This window comes from Grammomys surdaster, unplaced genomic scaffold (assembly GCF_004785775.1).
Source record: "Grammomys surdaster isolate TR1022 unplaced genomic scaffold, NIH_TR_1.0 126248, whole genome shotgun sequence".
Lineage (NCBI taxonomy): Eukaryota > Metazoa > Chordata > Mammalia > Rodentia > Muridae > Grammomys > Grammomys surdaster.
Genome location: NW_021621048.1, coordinates 5,983,844 through 6,003,730, shown reverse-complemented (window position 1 = coordinate 6,003,730; position 19,887 = coordinate 5,983,844). Strand labels below are relative to the sequence as shown.

General features: G+C 36.1%; 1 protein-coding gene across 1 annotated transcript in view; it reads right to left on the bottom strand.

Annotated features, from left to right (window-relative positions):
• Atr (ATR serine/threonine kinase) overlaps nt 1-19,887 on the bottom strand; it is an 87,802-nt gene that overhangs the window by 22,871 nt on the left and 45,044 nt on the right. Inside the window, exons 26-34 of the mRNA XM_028758921.1 lie at nt 18,910-19,047; nt 17,702-17,894; nt 15,279-15,457; nt 10,672-10,836; nt 7,987-8,078; nt 4,728-4,819; nt 4,354-4,531; nt 3,365-3,544; nt 2,309-2,468 (exon numbers count right to left, since the gene is read on the bottom strand). Of these exons, the coding sequence (XP_028614754.1) occupies nt 2,309-2,468; nt 3,365-3,544; nt 4,354-4,531; nt 4,728-4,819; nt 7,987-8,078; nt 10,672-10,836; nt 15,279-15,457; nt 17,702-17,894; nt 18,910-19,047 (1,377 nt within the window). The remainder of the gene's footprint in view (nt 1-2,308; nt 2,469-3,364; nt 3,545-4,353; nt 4,532-4,727; nt 4,820-7,986; nt 8,079-10,671; nt 10,837-15,278; nt 15,458-17,701; nt 17,895-18,909; nt 19,048-19,887) is intronic.

Genomic DNA, 19,887 nt, shown 5'->3' with positions numbered 1-19,887 from the left:
CCCCTGAACACCTACGCTCCTGCGTCATCCCCTTCCCCACATCCTGCCTTTTTGTGTATATAACCTGTGTGTGCGAAAGTAAAAATTACGATCTGATCAGATTATAGACAGGTCGTGATTCCTTTCGTCTTTGCCTGCTCCCCCCGCCCTCTTTCAGGTGACCTCCCCAGACCCCTGTTTAATGTCCTGCTGGACAGGACAGAACTCAGGACCTCTGGAAGAGTAGTCAGTGCTCGTAACTGCTGAGCCATTTCTCCAGCCTCAGAAGAAACACTTTTAATTTTGGTGCTTGAGAGTTTGGAATGTGATCACTATATGACCCTGGTTGGCCAGACTGTTCCCTATCTAGACCAGACTGTTCTGGATTTCTCTTCTCATGAGTGCTATAATTTCAGGTCTATACAACAACATCAGGCAGAAACAATACTTTAAATTATGATCTATGATCAAGCAGTGTCTAGTCAATGGTAGTGAGCCACAGATGCCAGTCTACATACTGATAAAAGTAAACAATTGATACTTACCATTATGCAAATTCCCCTTATTTGCAAAAGGTATATTCTAAGACTGCCAGTGGATGCCTTCAACTGTGAATAGTAAAAATCCTACAGATGCTAGATTTTTTCCCTCAAATACATACATCCACAGTGAAGTTGAATTTATGAATAAGGTACAGTAAGAGATTAAAACACTGTAGTGACTTAATATTTAAATATTTTTAAAATGTATCACTACAGTGCTAAAGTTTATGGGTCATTTTTGAGGTTTTCCATTTAATGTTTTCAGCCATGGTTTGACCTCAGGTGCCTGAAAGCAGGGAAGGCAAAGCTGAAGGAGACTATGTTTGCCAGTTTTGGGATATAAACGCACTTCTGACTTAAAGGTATTTTTAAATTTACAGTGAGCTGACTGCAATATAATCCACTATGAGTTGAGTGGCAGCAGCAGTCTCATTTTTGGTTAAGCTTAACTAAAGCATTTGCGAGACTAGGCCATAGGAAGCTGAGGCAACGGGACACACTCAACCAGAAATGGATTCGCCTATTTCCCAGAGTTCACACTTAATCCAAAATGTATGAAGACTATTTTGAAGAGTTTAATCTTTTAAAGAAGTAGTATGTTTCAAAGTGTGTTTTGGAAAGGTCACAGACTAGTTATGTAAACAGAGAAATTGTGAGATTCTTAAGAAAGATTGTTAGGTGCTGAAAATAATGGCATGAATTAAAATAGGAGAAAAAAAGAGAGAGATGATTCAAAACACATTTCTAAAATTAAAGAGCAAAGACTGGATGTGAAAGTGAGGGTGTGGGAAGAGTTTAAGATAAAGCCCTGATTTGTTCTAGAGAAAGGAATGGAAATGTGGCTTGTTCAGAAAAAGAAGCAACATGAAAAGAGAAATAGGTATTAGTAGATAACGAATTGCCTTCTTGGCATAATGAGTTTAGGCAACACAAAGGCTAACACTGCTATCATCTAACACAGGATTACCACTCTCCCCACTGGTCTAGAAAACATCTCCCCGAACTCTCTTAGCACCACTAAGTTTCTACTCTCACATATGACATTAAATAGAACTACAAAATGTTAACTGCAAAACACGCTCTGCCTACTATTAACTCTAAATTAGTGACTACCATTTAAATATAAGACATAAAATTAGTAAGTAGTTTATATATTTAAAAAGCTCCTATTTCTATTGCTGGAATCTGGGGGCTGGAAGTATCTGTTCTGAAGCTCAGTCCTGACAGGTAATAACATGTAATACTGACATGTCCACACAGAAGTGTTTCTTCCCAAAGTCATTAAGTGAGAAGGTGTTGTAATCATTTTTGAAGTACATACTTGAGGACTTACTACATATATCCTATATACCTACAGAAAGTAAAATACACCGAGAATTGGTCCTCAGAAATATGTAGGACAGATGAAAACTGAGAGAACATTATCGTAAGACTTAACAGCAACTATATCGTGGCTCACAGCCACCTGTAATGGGATCGGATGCCCTCTTCTGGTGTGTCTGAAGACAACTATAGTATACTCACATATATAAAATAAATAAAAATAAGTCTAAAAAAAGAAAATGGAGGAGGAGGAAGAAAAGGAGGAGGAGCAGCAGCAGGAGGAGCAGGAGCAGCAGCAGCAGGAGGAGCAGGAGCAGCAGCCTCTTCCTAGACTACAGTAGAGAATGAAGAAAACTGACAGCAAAAGAGTTCTGAATCTGGACTAAGGGTTTTCCTAGCTAGACTTTGGTAGACATGTACAATTCCAACAGAACATTTTCTGAGGAGGTTCCCTTGGCCAGTACCTTAGACCACAGCCACTTCGCCCTTTCCACATACAGTTCAGCAAGTCGTGACTCTCCAGCATTAAGGAGAGCATTGTAGGCTGTCTGATGGTGCCCAGCCTTTCTAGCTACCCTGGCACTCTGTAGCCAGCATTCTCCAACCATTTCGTTGTAATCTGGCCTAAAAAATGTAGCAAAACAGAAAAATAACATTTGTGAGTACATTCAATAATTTAAACAGCTCTTCCCAACATAAACTATTCTCAGTGTACTATCTCAATTCTTACTTTGTAAAGCAACAACAAACAAACTGTTCCATCAGTGTCTTATAAGTCTATCTGGGCTTTATTAATTTTTGTTGCTGCATTTTTTTTTTTGGATATTGAGAATGAAACCCAAATCTAACACTTGATAGACAGGCACTCTACTTAGATTTATCCTTGCTTAAAACTTTATTCTTGACTTGTGTTGGCATTCGCCTCCCAAGACATGTTTGTTAAATTTTTAAAAAAAATTAAAAGATAAAATCAACCACATATTTTTTCACACAGGTCTTCTAAGAAGATCTTCTTGTGTCACCTGCTTGAATACTGAGATTATAAGCATGAAACATTATGCTTGGCTAAAAAAACTGATTCTTTAAATTTTTCTTTAAACATTTTAAAATTTCTATTTATCTTAAAATTTTTTTACTTATTTATTTTTATGCATGTAAGTATTTTGTCTGTGTGTATATAAGTGCACTATATGGCCCTGGTGCCTACAGGGGCCAGAAGAGGGTATCTGATCCCCAGGAACTGGTGTTACAGATGGTCGTAAACCACCATGTGGGTGCCTGGAACCTAAACCTAGTCTTCAGAAAGAGCAGCAAGTGCTCTTAACTACAGACTGCGCAATCTCTCCAGTCCTTAGTAAAAATGATTATAAAGGTCTAGGTTTGTTTCAACTATGTAATGAATTCCCAAGAACTGAAAACAGAAAATGTAGATGTAGAATGAAAAATACTCCCCCCAAAAAGTATGAATGTGATACTAAATTTAAGACAACTGACTTTCTTTAAAAAGTAGTATGGACAACCTTTTGTTGAGACTTAATAAAGCCCTCCGGAGGGCCAGGATAGGCTCCTTGGCTCTATAGGAATTCTGGGTCATTTCTAGTCGAGCTGCCCAGTTCAGAGAGTCTTCATTACAACTGTCACCTGGAGACTTGTGAAAAAGTGGTTTGAGGCTGTGCTCCAACTCACACAACATGTGTAATCTGAAGACAGACAGAACATGTTAAAATGTTACAATACTCAGTCTTATTAATGTCAGATATGAAGCATGCATTTTAGATCAGCTATAAAAAAACCAAACTTTTAACACTTTTTTTGGTATATAAACAGCAACTTTTATATAATTTAAAGTTAAGTGTAAACAACAATGTATTCACACTAAAACATTCAGTACTTTGGTGTTATCCCTCAATTCTTGTGAATTAAACTGAAGGATACATAAAAACTAAACTCAAATGTAATTAAACTTTACTGCCAACATGAAAAAATATTTATTCATTATAACTGAATATGAAATATTTATATAATACTGGTAGTAATGTTAAGAGGGCCTGATATAGTAAATATAGTAATTTTTAGTAAATAGTTAATTTTTCCTAGGTGACAGAAGCCATGATATATAGTCGTACTATCTCAGTGTCTATGACTCAGTGTTGAAGGCACAAAAAAAGTAGCTGAGTAGCTACAGAATGAAATTCAATTCAGTGATCCAATAAGTGGTTTCACTTAAGATATTACTGAAGATCATAAAAAGTATAATAAATTCTAACAAAGAATTGTATTTGACTTTTAAACTTAAAGTACTTAAATTATAGCATTTATTTTTACCATTTTTTCTGACGTGAAAAAGTAGACTTAAAGGAGACTATGTCATGATATTTAAAAAAGAATGAAAGAGACGATTTATGTTATTAAGCAATATACCAAAAATATTATGAGATTATTTACATATAAAAATTGTCCTAGGTGACATATATAAAGGAGAAATATAAAAGTGGTATAACCAAAATACCTGACAATAAATTCATATCCTCGTTGGTAAGAACCTCTTTCGAAGCTTGCAGCTGAGAGAGGTACAATTTGTTCTGCTCTCACTAGTTTCAGTGTGTCATAGAAAGCTGTGGAGTCTCTCTTTTTAGCTGATAGCAGTAGCTGTCCTAGTCTGACACTCCATGTTGTGGATTTCCCATCTGAAAAACAAGTCAAGAAGTGATGTGACGAGCATGCCCAGGAGCAGCTGGCTTTGCTGCTACACTGGTTATATTCTACTTCAAACAACTAAACAGACAATCACAAAATGGGCCAGAGTAATTGTGAATTTGCTAAGTATCTAAATTGAAATATTTATAGAAATGTAATGCTGCTAACAAAAAGGAGTAACTTTACCTGCTGCCAAATAGTTTTCCACCAAATCCCACTGTGACAGTTTCCAAGCTGCTTCAACTCTGTATGTGTTTAATTCATCTGTCCATTCAGACCTATTAAGAGAGAAGCATATCAACTACATTTTAATCTATTTACACTTAAAGCAGCACTTATATTTTTATAGGTTTAGATATTTTGCTTGTTTACCGCTCTGTTGCATTTATATTGTATTTCATAGTATGACACAGAGTAATTACCTGAAACAACCAAAAAGATTTTAGTCTTTGTTACTGAAGAACATTTTCCACTAAATTTTAAAAAATTAAGTCAGGTATGACAGCATAACCTTTAATCTCAGCACTCAGAGAGGCAGGGTCAGGTATATCTCTGAGTTTGAGGCCATCAAGGATACATAGTGAGACTCTGATGATGGATGGTAACTTGTAAGCCAAAATAAAAACTCTCTCCTCCCCAAGTCGGTTTTGGTCAATGTTTTATCACAGCAATAGAGAAACAAACTAAAATAGCCACCCATCACCAATCAATGGGCTACTTTCCTCTAAGGATTCTACTCAAGGTGACACTAGGAGAAACTAGGAGAAACAGTGATATTTTGGGTTATGAGTGGGTTATGAAAGCAGCTACCCTTTCCGGTTTTTTAAGTATGTGATTCTGGATAAGGAATCTGGCTTATAGGCAATATTCAAATAACATATATTTAAAAATGATGATTCCTTATCTAATAACATCAAATACAGGTAGACAAATACCCATATTATTAAAAAACAAACAACAACACTGAAAAAATGAACAAAGTAACAAGGATGGATTAGGACCAATATCCTTAAATGCCTGCCTTGTTCTTTTTACAGCAAAATCATAAAATTATGACAAATAACTTAATAACATTTAGTTTTAAAGGTCTACAAATAGGGCTGGGATTAAGCCCAATTGGTAGAGTATTTGCGTGCATGCACAACACCCTATGTTCATAGAAACCCATTGTGGTGTTGCATAGCCATAATCTCAAAACTTGGGAGGTGAGGGCAGGAGGACCACAAGTTCAGGTCATCCCTGGCTACCCAGTGAACTTGCGACCAGCTGGGGCTACATGAGACCTGTTGAAAAACATCTCCTTCTCAAAGTCTAAAAACAGCAGTATACTAAACATACTTCAATTTCTAAGTATTAATATTACCGAAACCAATGTAGAACAAAGCTAAGAGCAAAGTAATAAATATTTAAAATTTTAAAGTCTAAATGAAAATAATTTTAAAAGCTTAGCATCAAATGCGAAAGTATCAAAATTTCGGGATTAAAATTATGATTATTATTGGAGAGTATCAGAAATGTGTCATCCCATCTTATATCAAAAAAAACTGCCGGGCGGTGGTGTTCCACGCCTTTAATCCCAGCACTTGGGAGGCAGAGACAGGCAGATTTCTGAGTTTGAGGCCAGCCTGGTCTACAGAGTGAGTTCCAGGACAGCCAGAACTACACAGAGAAACCCTGTCTTGAAAAACCAAAACCAAAACCAAAAAAAAAAAAAAGAAAAAAAAAAGAAACAAATGATGAGGATTAAGATGAAATTATTAAAATTAATTAATTAATTAAATGGAGTTATGTATTTAGGTTAAACACAGAAAAACAACTGTTTAAATCTAAGTAGAGATCCTCCCCCAAAATAATATGAGCCCTTGTGACCATTTTGCTTTACTGGAATACAGTTTCTTTCATTAACATGACCAGAGCCTTTTCACAACCCAAAGACTGAGATGTATTTGGTCCTAGACAGAAAACAAGATGAATTAATTTTACATTGTATATTTTAAAGAACTTCACACACAAATCTGTGCTACCACAAAGTCCCCTGTCAAACTCCCGTAATCCCTTGTTCATAATGTTTCTCAATTTGCAGAAACACACCCACAGCATGTAGCACTCTCCCCCATCTGCATTACTTCTCCTACTGCTTCATGAACGCCACTGTGGTAACTATCAAACTGAAGTGAATGTTTCTGTCTTAAGGGCGAATGGAGGTCCTTATTAATCATAGATTTTAACTTACAGAAATTAAATAAGTAGCTTCAAAGTATGTAATTATAAACACAATCTGTATTCTCTAATTAAGTGACCCATTCCTTGTAGACCAAATCTTTCTTCCTAGAATAGCTGGGGAGTGGGTTATATAACAAAACAGGGAGTTTTTGTTCTCAGGGAAAATATTTTTAAGAGCAGAGATAACTTCCTCATTAATCTTTGAATTGGAAGACATGTTCAGTCTTCACCTTTGCCATGAGCAAACTTTTTTTTTTAATTTGGTTGGAGGAATGGTATAATTTACTACAATAAATCCATTTTCTTTAGGGAAAGAAGACTGCTTTCATAATTATGGATCTTTTAGATAAAATCAATTTTATAGTAGTATTTCAAAAATTTTCCAGCATAAACAATTGGTGTTTATACTATAGTCAGAACTCTGATGATTTTTGAAGCTAGGTAACTATTCATATCAATGACAGGTGAACTCTGAAAAGTTCTTGCCTTAAAGAACAACCTAATTTAGCTAGGCATGTGGCACATACCTTTGATCCCAGAACTCAGGAGGCAGAGGTAAGTACATCTCTGAATTTGAGGCCAGCCTGCTCTACAGAACGAATTTCAGGAGGGCTAGAGCTACAGAGAGAAACTATATCTTGAAAAATAAAACAAAAGAACAACCTAATTCAAGAATGATTCTAGACTCTATGAATAAAAGCTAAGCTATTAACTGGGAGATGAAAGATTAAAAAGTACAAGAAGGGCAGCAAGAATGCTTAGTGCAGAGAGGTTTTGCTATGTAAGCCTGACACCTGAGAAGCAACATAAGGGTGGAAGGAGAGAAGTGACTCCACAGAATTGTCCTCTGACCTCCATACATGTATGCCTCTCCCACCAAACCCTGCCTACAGTAATTTTGGTGTTATCTCCAACATCATAAAAGCATATAAAATATTTTGGTTCTTTAGTGAATATAAAACCATGCAATTCACAAATCAAAAGTTCCTATCCAGAATAATAAAAGAAAACTATTCTTAGCCAGGCAGTGGTGGCGCACGCCTTTAATCCCAGCACTTGGGAGGCAGAGGCAGGTAAATTTCTGAGTTCGAGGCCAGCCTGGTCTACAGAGTGAGTTCCAGGACAGTCAGGGCTACACAGAGAAACCCTGTCTCGAAAAACCAAAAACAAAACAAAAAAAAAAGAAAAAAGAAAAGAAAACTATTCTTTAATAAAACATTACCTATTAGCATGCACTCCATTGACCTGAGTGATTACAGTAGACAGCTGACCAAGACCTAACATGGACTTCACGACACCATGATAATGAATGATCTAGAAATTAAAAAAAATCATTTAAGATAATAATTTAATTTCAAATACAGCTGAGGAAATAAGAACATCTTAGTTTCCTATATTGCCACTTATATGGACCTTTCCTAGTTTACCAATTATCTGGCTTGACTATGTAGCAGCGCTCACTACCAATGTTGTAACATATTGAACATAACAGAAAAAAATTTTAGTTGAATTTATTATATTTTTCCATATTTTTTTTCCCAATTTTTGGTTCAGATCAAATAGAGAACATAAAAGTATTCAATACATTTAATATCTTGCTTAAGATTATGCATCGTAAGTCAACAGATACAACATTAATATAGATTTGGGGCTCTAATACTATTATGGCTAATGTCAATTACCAATGTTACGGGATCTAGAACCTCTTAGAAAAAGGCAGTCCTTCTAAGTCACTTGTTCAGCTGATTTTCTTCACCTTATATAGTTCAAGAACCCCTCAGCAAATAGTCCTACCCACAGTCAAGATAGGTCTACCCATTAACTGAAGTAAACAAGATAATTCCCCACAGACATGCCTATAGGCTCATATCCAAAAAGATTCTACATTCTGTCAAGATGATAATTAACACAAGCATCATGTATTTAATTAAATTAAACATCATGAGAAGACAATTTGTTTGAGGCCAGACTGAGCTACATGACACTATGACCCCACTGCTCTAAATAAATAAATAAGAAAATGAAGAAATAAACTATAGAATTACTAAATGTACTTATCATAAATATACTCTAAATAATTTGGGAGAGTTCTTTTGTCTGTATGTTTGTATTATGTCAGGAGCCATAATGGGACAAGCTAATAATTAGCAGGTGATCATCCTGAAATGCTTGCCTTGGATTATTATATAATCTGCGACAAGTGAGTTCTTACCCAGCAAGGCTGTGAGGGACTTATTTTAGGAAAGATTCCTACTATTAATATGCTTTTCCTATTATTTAAACATATGTAACAATCACTAAGCAATAGCACACCCCTTTGGAGCAGATCTCTGCAGATCCACAAAGATGTACTGTCTTGTAGTGATGCTATATAGACAAATAGATGACTTCTTAAGTTTTAATGATGATCCTATAAGAATTCCTAAAATTGTATCAATGATTATTAAGCTCTTTTATAGTGGGACTGCTATTAAGTCCCTTTCTGATAGTCAAAACTGCAATGAGAACTCTGCCAGTCTCCCAAGTGTCATCAGTTAACAGCCCTTAGATAGTAACCAGACTTTCTCCTGCTCAGAGCACATTCCAAGAGGTTGTAAAACAATTAACCAAAGGTCACTAAATGATTTATTATAGGTACTAGGACAGAAGATAAAATATTGCCTGGGTTTATCTATACAAAACTTCACTAATTTCTTAGCTATAGTTTTAAACCTTCAGTGAACCTGTGGAGCTAGACAGGTGATGGATGTTTAGCCAGATAATTACTCCTAATGGATATGCATGTAAACATTCTCTGTTGTAAACTTCTATTTCAATTTATGATTTGATTTTTGGTGTGAACTTGTGATGAGCTTTGTAACATGTGACCATGTACTCAGAATGATGCGTAAGTACTGAAGACAAAGACAGAGAGTAGTAGTCGTGGTAGTTCTAGTAGTAGTAGAGTAGTCGTAGAGGTAGTAGTTGTTTGTCCCTTCCTTTCCTTTTCCCCTGCCTAGAATTCTTTCCCTTAGAATTTTTCCTTTGTTAGAACTTTTTCCTTTTCTCCACTTAGGACCTTTCCACTTTTCCCTTTAGGTAGCTTTCATAGGAAAGTTTTTACACTTAGTAATAAACTATATAACATCTCTAAGTGTTATTTCTTTCTGTGGCCTCAGACTAATAGGTTAGAGCCTCAGCGTCTTCTGCTGAGATAGAACAAAGGCCACATTGACTAATCCTCTGCTGTTAGACTACAGGTGTTAATCACCTAAGTCTTTTACCCTCAGAAGAAGTTTTTAGGACTTTTTAGAAGTTATCATCAGCATTTCAGTACAGGTCAGAGAGCCAGAAAGCCCTGAGACCCTCAGACTTTAAAGCCATCACCAGAGTCCTACTCTGTGCCCCTGCCACTACCCTCTCCAGGCTGGGGGGCTCTCAGCAGTATTAGTTGTGTGTGGGGATACATGTGTATGTTTGTCGTGTATAGAGACCAGAGGTCAATCTTGGGTACTGTTCCTCCAGAGCTGCATTATGCACCCCTACCCCTGTTTAAGATCAGTTCCTTGTACCCTGCAGCTCTCCAAGTCTGCTAGGCTGCTCAGCTAGGGAGGCCCAAAACCCAGAACTGGTATTACAAGTGCATGGCACCACACCTGATATTTTTATGGCGGTTCTGGGAACTGAACTCAGGTCTTCATGCATGTCAATCACTGAGCTATCTACATAGCCCTCATTAAGGGATTTCTTAAGTCATAGAAGTTTGGCATTGAAAAGAATTTCCAAAACGATAAAGCACAAGGCTCTAATTTGAATGGTCTGGAAATTAAAGTTTAAACATTTTCCAGATACATGACACTCAGCAATATGGTTTTGAAACCAAGCCTGCCATCATTCTTACTTAGCAGCTTTTAAATGGTCATCTTACCTGGTCTGGTTCTAGCTGAATAGCCCTGTCATAACAGGCAGTGGCATCCCTCAGCAAGCCAATACTTTCATGTTCAAGAATCTGTTCCTTCAGGGATGGTTCTGCTTTTCGAATTGCACTTACTCCAGCCACTCCATCTGGCTCATGCATAGCAGCATACAATTTCTTTTTTCATCCATTTAAAAAAAATAAAAAGGCAAAAACAAAAACCAAATCAATAAAAGGGAGAAACACAATAAAAAATAAAGCCAAAACCATATAGAAACATTTTTGAAACATTTTTACTGAAAATAAAACTTAAGTATTTGTTTTGAGGCAGAATCACAGTAAAATTATCAGGCATCCTGTTACCGTGACACTTTTATTCTATTTAAATACAAATTGACATTAGTAACTATTACTGATCCTGAAGACTGAAGAGAACCTCATATCCTAAAATTTTCTTTGAGTACAAATGAAATAGTTTAAAATTCAAGTAATTCATAATTTGGGAATGGGATACACACCTTAATTCCAGCATTTGTAAGGTAGAAGCAAGAGTGTTAAGGAATAATAGGCTACATATTAAGTTCAAGACTAGCCTAGACCATATGAGACCCTGTCGAAAGCAAGCAAGCAAACAACAACAACAACAAAAAAAAAACCCTCTATATTTAACAAACTGGAAAAAAAAAAACCACTCATAAATGACCACCAAAACCAAAACACCACCCTGGCTTAAAGAAGATATTTAGGCTTAAAGATAAAAATCTGGAAAGCAGCTAGCTTATTAAAGACATTCTTTAAAGGCAGAGAAGATATACTAGAAATAAACAGAATAAATGGAAGCTAAAGACAGATGCTGGAGTTTCAACCTGTGTGCACACTGAGGTCGAAACTCCAGCATACAGGGATACAGGGCGTCACCTCTGAGGCAAAGAAATGCAGGGTCAAGAGACAACTGAACCAACCACAGCTGTCTCTCTGTCCTGGTGGACATGAAGTTGTAGCTTTCTGTGATTATCATGTACACTTCCAACATGGCAGATGCTGAACTTTTGTTGTTTATCTCAACAAAAATTATCTACTCAAGGTTTAAGCAGAAAAATTGAATACCTTACAATAGCAAGTGAATTTGCTTATTATATTGAGAATGGCTGTAAGAGGTAAGTATGGAACCAGGCAGAAGTAGTAGGATATGTGGATAAATTTGATAGAGAACTAAGAAAAAGTAGTCAAGAACAATTCCACATCTACAGCTGGAGCATGTCGGAGAGATGTCTGACCTTGATGGTCACACTTTCTGCAACCAACTATGAATGAACAAATGATGCCACACTGGAATATGATAACTGAGCAAGCATGAGTATTGGGAATTGTTACAGATCTCGTTGCTCTGATCTTAAGGCTCACTTATTTGTATCTGAAATGTACCACAGGTTGATAAACACCACTTATTACTTTTAAGATATTTGATCTGTGTTTAAGGTTTATTACGTGGGAAAGTAAAAACTAGGAATAAAGCAGACCTAATAAATAAATGCCAGAAACAAGGAGTCAGCTTGAGTGTCATGCCAAATACCATTGGATTCATATTAGTTCTAAAATGTACAGTGGTAGTCATTATAATTAGGAAGAAGTTTAATGACACGTACAGTGGATTTGGCATAATTTCTAACACCTCTCAGGATGTTTTAACTATACATAGAGAGCTTATGAATTTCAAGAATGCTGCTCTGCTGAGCATTGAGGTGGTAGATACTGCAGATAAAATTACCCATGGCCTGAGGTCAGTATTTCTATTTTGGTCAAGCTTCAAAAATGGAATATATAGCTTGATCATGCTAGCCTTTTTTGTCCTGAAAATACTTTTATTCCTGCCCATTGTGTTAAGGCTTTTCTTCAACAACATCAACATGTTGGCAGACAAGTACATGGCTTGAACCTGAAGATGGACCCCCCCAGACAAAGTTATTAAATTAACAGGCTGGTAAGCCAAGAACGTGTAAGATTCTGCACAGTGCCTTATCAACCTAAGACATAAATGCATTGCTTTTGATAATGCATATTCCATGACAGGTAAGGAAGGCATTCTTGTCAGAATGACCTAAGACAGGCTCAGTCTTGTTAATGAAATAAAAAAGGAAGAGAGGCGGAGAGCCTTTGGGGCTGCTTGGCAAGAATCTGACATAGGCCAAGGACAAGGAAATGGGCTGCTTGGCAGGAATATGACATTGGCCAAGGACAAGGAAGTAGGCTTCAGGCAGGAATCAGACATTAGGCTAGAACAAAGAAGTTAATTTCAGGTAGGAATCTAAATCTTAGGCTAGAACAAAGAAGTAATCTCAAGCAGGACCCTAAATATTAGGCTAGAACAAAGAAGTAATTTCAGACAGGAATCTAAATTTTAGGCTAGAACAAGGAAGTAGGCTTCAGACATGAAAATGACCTTGGGCTAGGACAGGGAAGTTGGCTCAAATACTTTGGTCATCCTGATAAGCCCTTAGAAACAGTGATCACAGGAGTGTTGAAGTAATTGGGTGTAATGCCTTGCTTTTTCTTTGACTATTTGTGTTTATTGTATTGCTTGTTCCTTGACTGTTTGCATCTATTGTATTGCTAGACCCTCAACCTAGAACTAATCTTAACAAATGCATGTAATCAAAATGGTATAAAAGCATAAAGGAGGAGGGAGGATGGGATAGGGGGTTCTAGAGAAGGGAAATGGGGAAAGCGGATGGCATTTGTATTATAAATAAATAAAATATCCAATAAAAAATAAATAAAAGTAGAAAGGAGAAATGGTCCTTGTCATGGCCTGGAGATTTGGAGACTGTGAAATTACACATATACATTTACACTATAAAAGATGAGTAAGCCATACTGACTGAAGTTAGTGTATATTATTGAATTCTTAGAGTTTAATAAATGTTCTTATATTAAATGCTTTTAACACACATACACACAATCAATAAAGAGTATGGGAGAAATTTTTAGAAGTAATGATGCTCCTAGTATTATGATTACAGATTTTGGGTGTATTATCTACAAACATCATGTTGCACATATAGAACTTTTTGTGCACCAGCTATGACTCAATAAAGTGATTTTTGGGGGAGTAAGAAGTATGCACTGGTAAGGGAAATCAGTGAGAAGAGAATTCTGGGAAGAAAATATTCATGAGGCCATGGAAGAAAAGCAAATCTCTCCTATATTAAAAGACAAAACAACAACAAAGCACTTCTGTCTACGTGTTTTGAGACAGAGTTGTATAGAGCCCAAGCTAGCCTTGAAGACCTTGAACTTGTGTTGAGTTTAGCACTATACACCACAAAATCTAGCTGAAATCAAAAGTTTTGCTGAGAATAGAAAGGTTGGGCAAGTTTAAGAAAATATGGACAGATCATAGAGACCACTGATCTTTTTAGCAAGAATAGTGCTGAGACAAATGGGTATGGTGTCATACTGCTATAATCTCGGACTTTGGGAGGTGGAGGCAAGGGGATCAGGAATTCAAGGTTATTCCTGGCCAGCTTATGAATTAAGAAGCTAGTCTGGGCAGGGTTTTTTGCATGAAACCTTGTCTTAAAAACCCAAACAAACAAACAAGCTAGCAAGTTAAAAGTAAAGAGAGAAAGAGAAGTCTTTGTTCTTTGTTTGTTTGGTTTGGTTTTTGGAGACAGGATTTTTCTGTGTATTAGAACTGTGGTTGAAGCCGGGCGGTGGTGGCGCACGCCTTTAATCCCAGCACTCGGGAGGCAGAGGCAGGCGGATTTCTGAGTTCGAGGCCAGCCTGGTCTACAGAGTGAGTTCCAGGACAGCCCGGGCTATACAGAGAAACCCTGTCTCGAAAAACCAAAAAAAAAAAAAAAAAAAAAAAAAAAAAAAAAAAAAAAAAAAAAAAAGAACTGTGGTTGTCCTGGAACTCTATTTGTAGACTAGGCTGGCCTTGAACTTACAGGGATCCATCTGCCTCTGCCTCCCAACTGTTAGGAATTATATTATATATATGAGATAATATATTAGCTTCTTTTGTTTCTCATATAGCATCATATTATTTTATAAACCTTTGTTTCATTAGCATTCTTACATCTTTCCTATTCAATTACCCCAAGCTGAGGCTAATGCCTCTTGCAGGACAACAGTAATGCCCGGAATTATGGCCCTTTATACTCTTCCTCCACAACTGCTACAGATATTTGGCAAAATATCATCACACTGGTCCAATATATACCTTCTAATGTTCTCTATGACACAGAGCATTCCTTTATCATCTCTACATGCCATTCCAAAACTGTCATTTTACTGTTTGTCTACTTGATGCTCCTTTCCAACTCCATGGAGATGCCTCTAATAACTACCGTTACTTCAGACATCATGGCTATGAAGTTACTCATTTCCCTACTCTCATTTTAAGCACAAGTGCCTCTTATTCAGAACAAATGCACCAACACACTTAGGTATCTTACTAAATTCATTTTAGTCTGTTCCCACTGTCAGTAAGGATCTAAAGTATTACATGTATTTAGTACCTAAGAGTATCTGGAATAGTCAATTAAAAAAAAATGTCACCATAAATGACCACCAATGTTACTACTTTTATTAAATTAACTATATTAATTTCAAACCTGTAGAAATCCAAGATGCTTTTGAATATTTTGCTTCTTTTCTGTAATAAATGACTCAAAATGCATTACGGCTCGTGTGTACGCTTTGGAACGAAAGGAAGCTACAGCCAGAGTATCCTGAGGTATGAGGTCTAGAAAACGAGTTACACTCTGATAGTCTTCAAAATTCACATTTGAAACTAGATTAAAATAGTAATAAAAAAAAGTAGTTAAAGACTGATAAGATAAACATTTAAATGATGACATATCTAAGTTTAATTTTTTTCACTAAATAATACAAACGTATTAGTGGCTGGTATTTTGGTCTTTATGAAGAACACGATGTCTGCTTAGAGGATCTTGCTCCAATTCTCCCATTATTATTAACTTAACTGTGAACAACTATTCAATCATTGATCTCATTAAACAGAAATTGTGATATTTGTTTTGCCTTCCTTAGAAGTTATTGCAAGGAATAAATGTAAAACTATAATTAAATGTTAAAAACAGATATGAAGATGAGATAATAGAAATACATTTTGTTTTTACTGATGACTACAAAATACTGATAAGATTCAATTATTTAGTAAGGAACATGCAGAATTATGGAATACGACTTCTTTATAGTTTAAAGTTTAGAAGCTTTTTGTTTTGCCTCCCCCAGTGCAGAAGACTGAGTTCTGGCCTTTCTTCATGCTAGGCAAAGTTCTATGAGCTAATTTTATTCCTTGCCTCCAAGTGTTAGTCTTATAAGACAGAATTTTAATTGCAGTGTTAATAAAATAACAGCCAAGTTAGTAAGCTTGCTTCTAACAGTAAGTTTTACAAACAGAACTAGGCTATTACAAACAAATGGTTTACTGTTACTTAATCATATTCCATAGGAAACATTTCTGCAAACAGGTAATTATTTGAAAATATAGAAAAACTTGTAAAATAACCTATTGTGTTTATCAGGCATATGGACAAAAGGAGGAAGTGGCTCATAAGCTGACAATTTTGTAAGTGGAAGTCTCTTTAGGAATATCAGATTGTCAATTTTAAAGATTAGTCCCAAAACCTAGAAAGAACAATGTGATAACTATGAGAATGGCTGAGGGATAAACAGCAGCAATAGGGTTATAACCTTTGTGTACTGCAAGAACAATTAAAAAATGGTTCAAAACCATGAAGAGTATTCATTTCTGTGTGATCAATATAATTCTTGTCAACAAACGATTATAGCACAGAGACTAATTGGTAGGGTAATTCTAATGAGATTCATTTAACTCTAAAAGGTTCTGTGATCTTTTTTTTTCTTTTTTCTTTTCTTTTCTTTTTTTTTTTTTCAAGACAGGGTTTCTCTGTGTAGCCCTGGCTGTCCTGGAACTCACTCTGTAGACCAGGCTAGCCTCGAACTCTGGAACTCAGAAATCCACCTGCCTCTGCCTCCCAAGTGCTGGGATTAAAAAGGCGTACGCCACCACCGCCCGGCTAGATTCTGTGATCTTATTAGTGAAACTGTAATACCATAAAAACAAAAATTACAGAACAGTAGCTCTAATGCTGTTGTTGCACAACCATGTGCTCAGGTGCCAGCAGATTCTGCTGGGTAACAGCCTAGGGTATTGGAACCCAGGAAAATAAACAATGAAATAAAAAATCTTCTTTAAGACTTACAATGTAAAACTGCAAATGACACACATAAACACCGAGGCACAAAAAGCAAATGAGTTAAACAGTGAGGAGTGGCACAACTTTAGTATCACTCTATCATGTATTTCATAGCTCACACTGATACTCATATATACCATCTCATTAAACACAAAAATCAGATGGAGAGACCCCATCTTATATAAAGAAAAATTAAGTATGTATCTTGTCCATGGATATAAGAGTAAGAACTTAAAACTGCATTTTCTTGGATTTTGTTTTTATTTTTACATTACTGGAGGTAAAAAACTCTGGTATTTATGTCTCCAACATCCTAGATAAGCATTCTAGCTCTGAGCTCCACTCTAACCCTAGAGTGAGGTCATATACATTAATTGTCTTTTCTCAGTGAAAAGTGTATATCATTACCAATTTAAAAATGCACATGGGCTGGAGGTGTTGCTCAGTAGTAGAATGCTTGTGTACCATGTATAAGGCCTCGTGCTCCATTCTCAGTAGTGCAAAAACAAACAAATGCATAAAACCAGATTTAAAACTAATGCTTAGCTGATGTGATAGAGCACACCAATAATCCTAAACACCTTGGAGATAGATAAAATAGATTTCTGAGTTTGAGACCAGCCTGGTCTATATATGGAAAGCTAGGCCAGCTACGGCTACATATTCAGACAGTGTCTTAAAAACAAACAAACAAAAAAGAAAATAATTAATGCTTAAATTTAGAATCAACTCAAGGACAAGTTGACTGGTGGATAGTACAAGAAAATATTCACACATTTAGTTGACCTTACCTCCTTTTGGTTTGTTTTGTGCAAGTTTCTCAGCATTTAACGCCTGAAATTTGTGCCTTGCCCACTGGGTGAGATGGTCAAGCATAGAGAAGACAGTCTGTGTACTCAGCTGGCACAGATCAGATGCACTGTCTTGGGTACTGATGGCATGCTGATCATCATGCTTAAGTACTGCCATAATTTCTGCATAAACCTAAATAATTCAGTTATAGTTAATAACGTATCTCTATCATATCATTTTATTAATATGAAATGCTAAACATTCTAGCAAAAATTAAGAGAAATGCCAGATTAACAATAACCTTTCTTATCTACAGCTACATCAATGAGTAAGAAAAACTGATAAGAATAACTAAAAAGATCTAGAGAGATGATGGTTCAGCAGTTAAAAGTGCTTGTTGGTCATTCAGAGAATGGGAGTTCAGGAGACATACATGAGACAGAACTGCCTATAACTCCAGCTCCAGGGGCTCTGAAACTCTTTTCTGGTCTCCCTGGGCACCTGCAAATATATGTGACGTCCACCCACACATAAATAAAAAGTTTTAAGAATAGTAATTATAATCAATTTCAGAGTAAATAAATAATTGAACTGATAATGACATTACACTTTTTTATATTAAACATTTTTTTAAAGCTAGAAGACAGAGCTCATGTACTACAGGTTGGACTTAAATGGGCTGTGAAGCTGAAAGTGACTTCTAGCTCCTGACGCTCCGGCCACTCTGCCTTTCAAGTGCTAGAATTTCTTATTTGTTTATGTATGGGAAAGCAAGTGTGGGTGTTCCATGGTGTATATGTGAAGGTCAGGGGGCAACTTTTAGGGCTTGGTTCTCTGTCTCTAATGTGGAATATGGAACTCAGCCAGGCGGTGGTGGCGCACACCTTTAATCCCAGCACTTGGGAGGCAGAGGCAGGTGGATTTCTGAGTTCAAGGCCAGCCTGGTCTACAGAGTGAGTTCCAGGACAGCAAGGGCTATACAGAGAAACCCTGTCTCGAAAAACAAAAACAAAACAAAACAAAACAAAACAAAAAAACCAGAATATTGAACTCAGGTTATCAGTTTTGTGTGGCAGGCATTTTATCCACTGAGCCATCTTGTTAGCCCCTAATTCATAGCTTCTAATACTAGTAAGTTAGAGAAGCTAAGTTTTACATGTTCAGAACTCAAGTCACATGTCTGGAAACCAAGTAAATTAACTCTCACCTCTTGCTGATCTTCTTGATTACAACCCAACAAGACATATACTAGGATATGCGGAAGAAGATAGATGGTGACTTTAAAATCATGCTTCATCATTATGCTACAGCATGTGAAGATTTTACTGGCAAGATTATCCCGAACCTATAAACTCAAATGGTTTAAGAAAGATTAGTACTTTTACATTTTATTCTACTGATTGAATGTTAAACTGTACCATGTGAAATAATTCATGAATGAGTAGGTATTCTTCATGAAGAGAAAGATGTACACTCAACAAGGGGAACTTCAGATCATCCCTCTAACTGATCCCAAATGACAGACGTACTGAGAACCTAGTGGCAATGTAGATCTAACTGTTAGCTACATTAGCATATGTGGCCACTCCTCTTTTACAGCTCTTTTTATGTCTCATGTTTTGTTATAGATTAACTTCCCTGAGTATATCTTATTTAGCTAATATCAAGTATAGTATGCTAATTCCTTAAGCCAAGTAACAAAAATGTATGCTGAGTTAGCACATTAAGTATGTAGCTGGTACTTTTAAGTAGTATGCAATGACAAACTGTAAGATAGAGATAAAAGAAATAGAAAACTAAGTTGGGCATTAAAAAGTTCAAAACATAAACACTTTAAATCTATTCAAGTTTCAGCTTTCAATTTAAAATCAAATGTCAACAGTATGATCTAATCTTCAACATACTATGATTATTGAACTGTTAGGAAATGTTTCAAAGGATTTTTTAAACTTGAATATAAAATTCTGACTTAAAACAAAAAAGATAGTTTACTTGAAACAATCTCAAATAATATTAGAAAATAGCCAAGTTAATAATATTCAACATTTCACATATTTTTGTGTTTTCTGCTTTAAAATTGCCACTTGATACTTGTTATTTTGAAATACTAACAAGCTTGTAAATTTAAAGCAAAAGTTGTACATTTTAATTATCCCTTAAGCATTTTCTTAGAGTATACAGCATA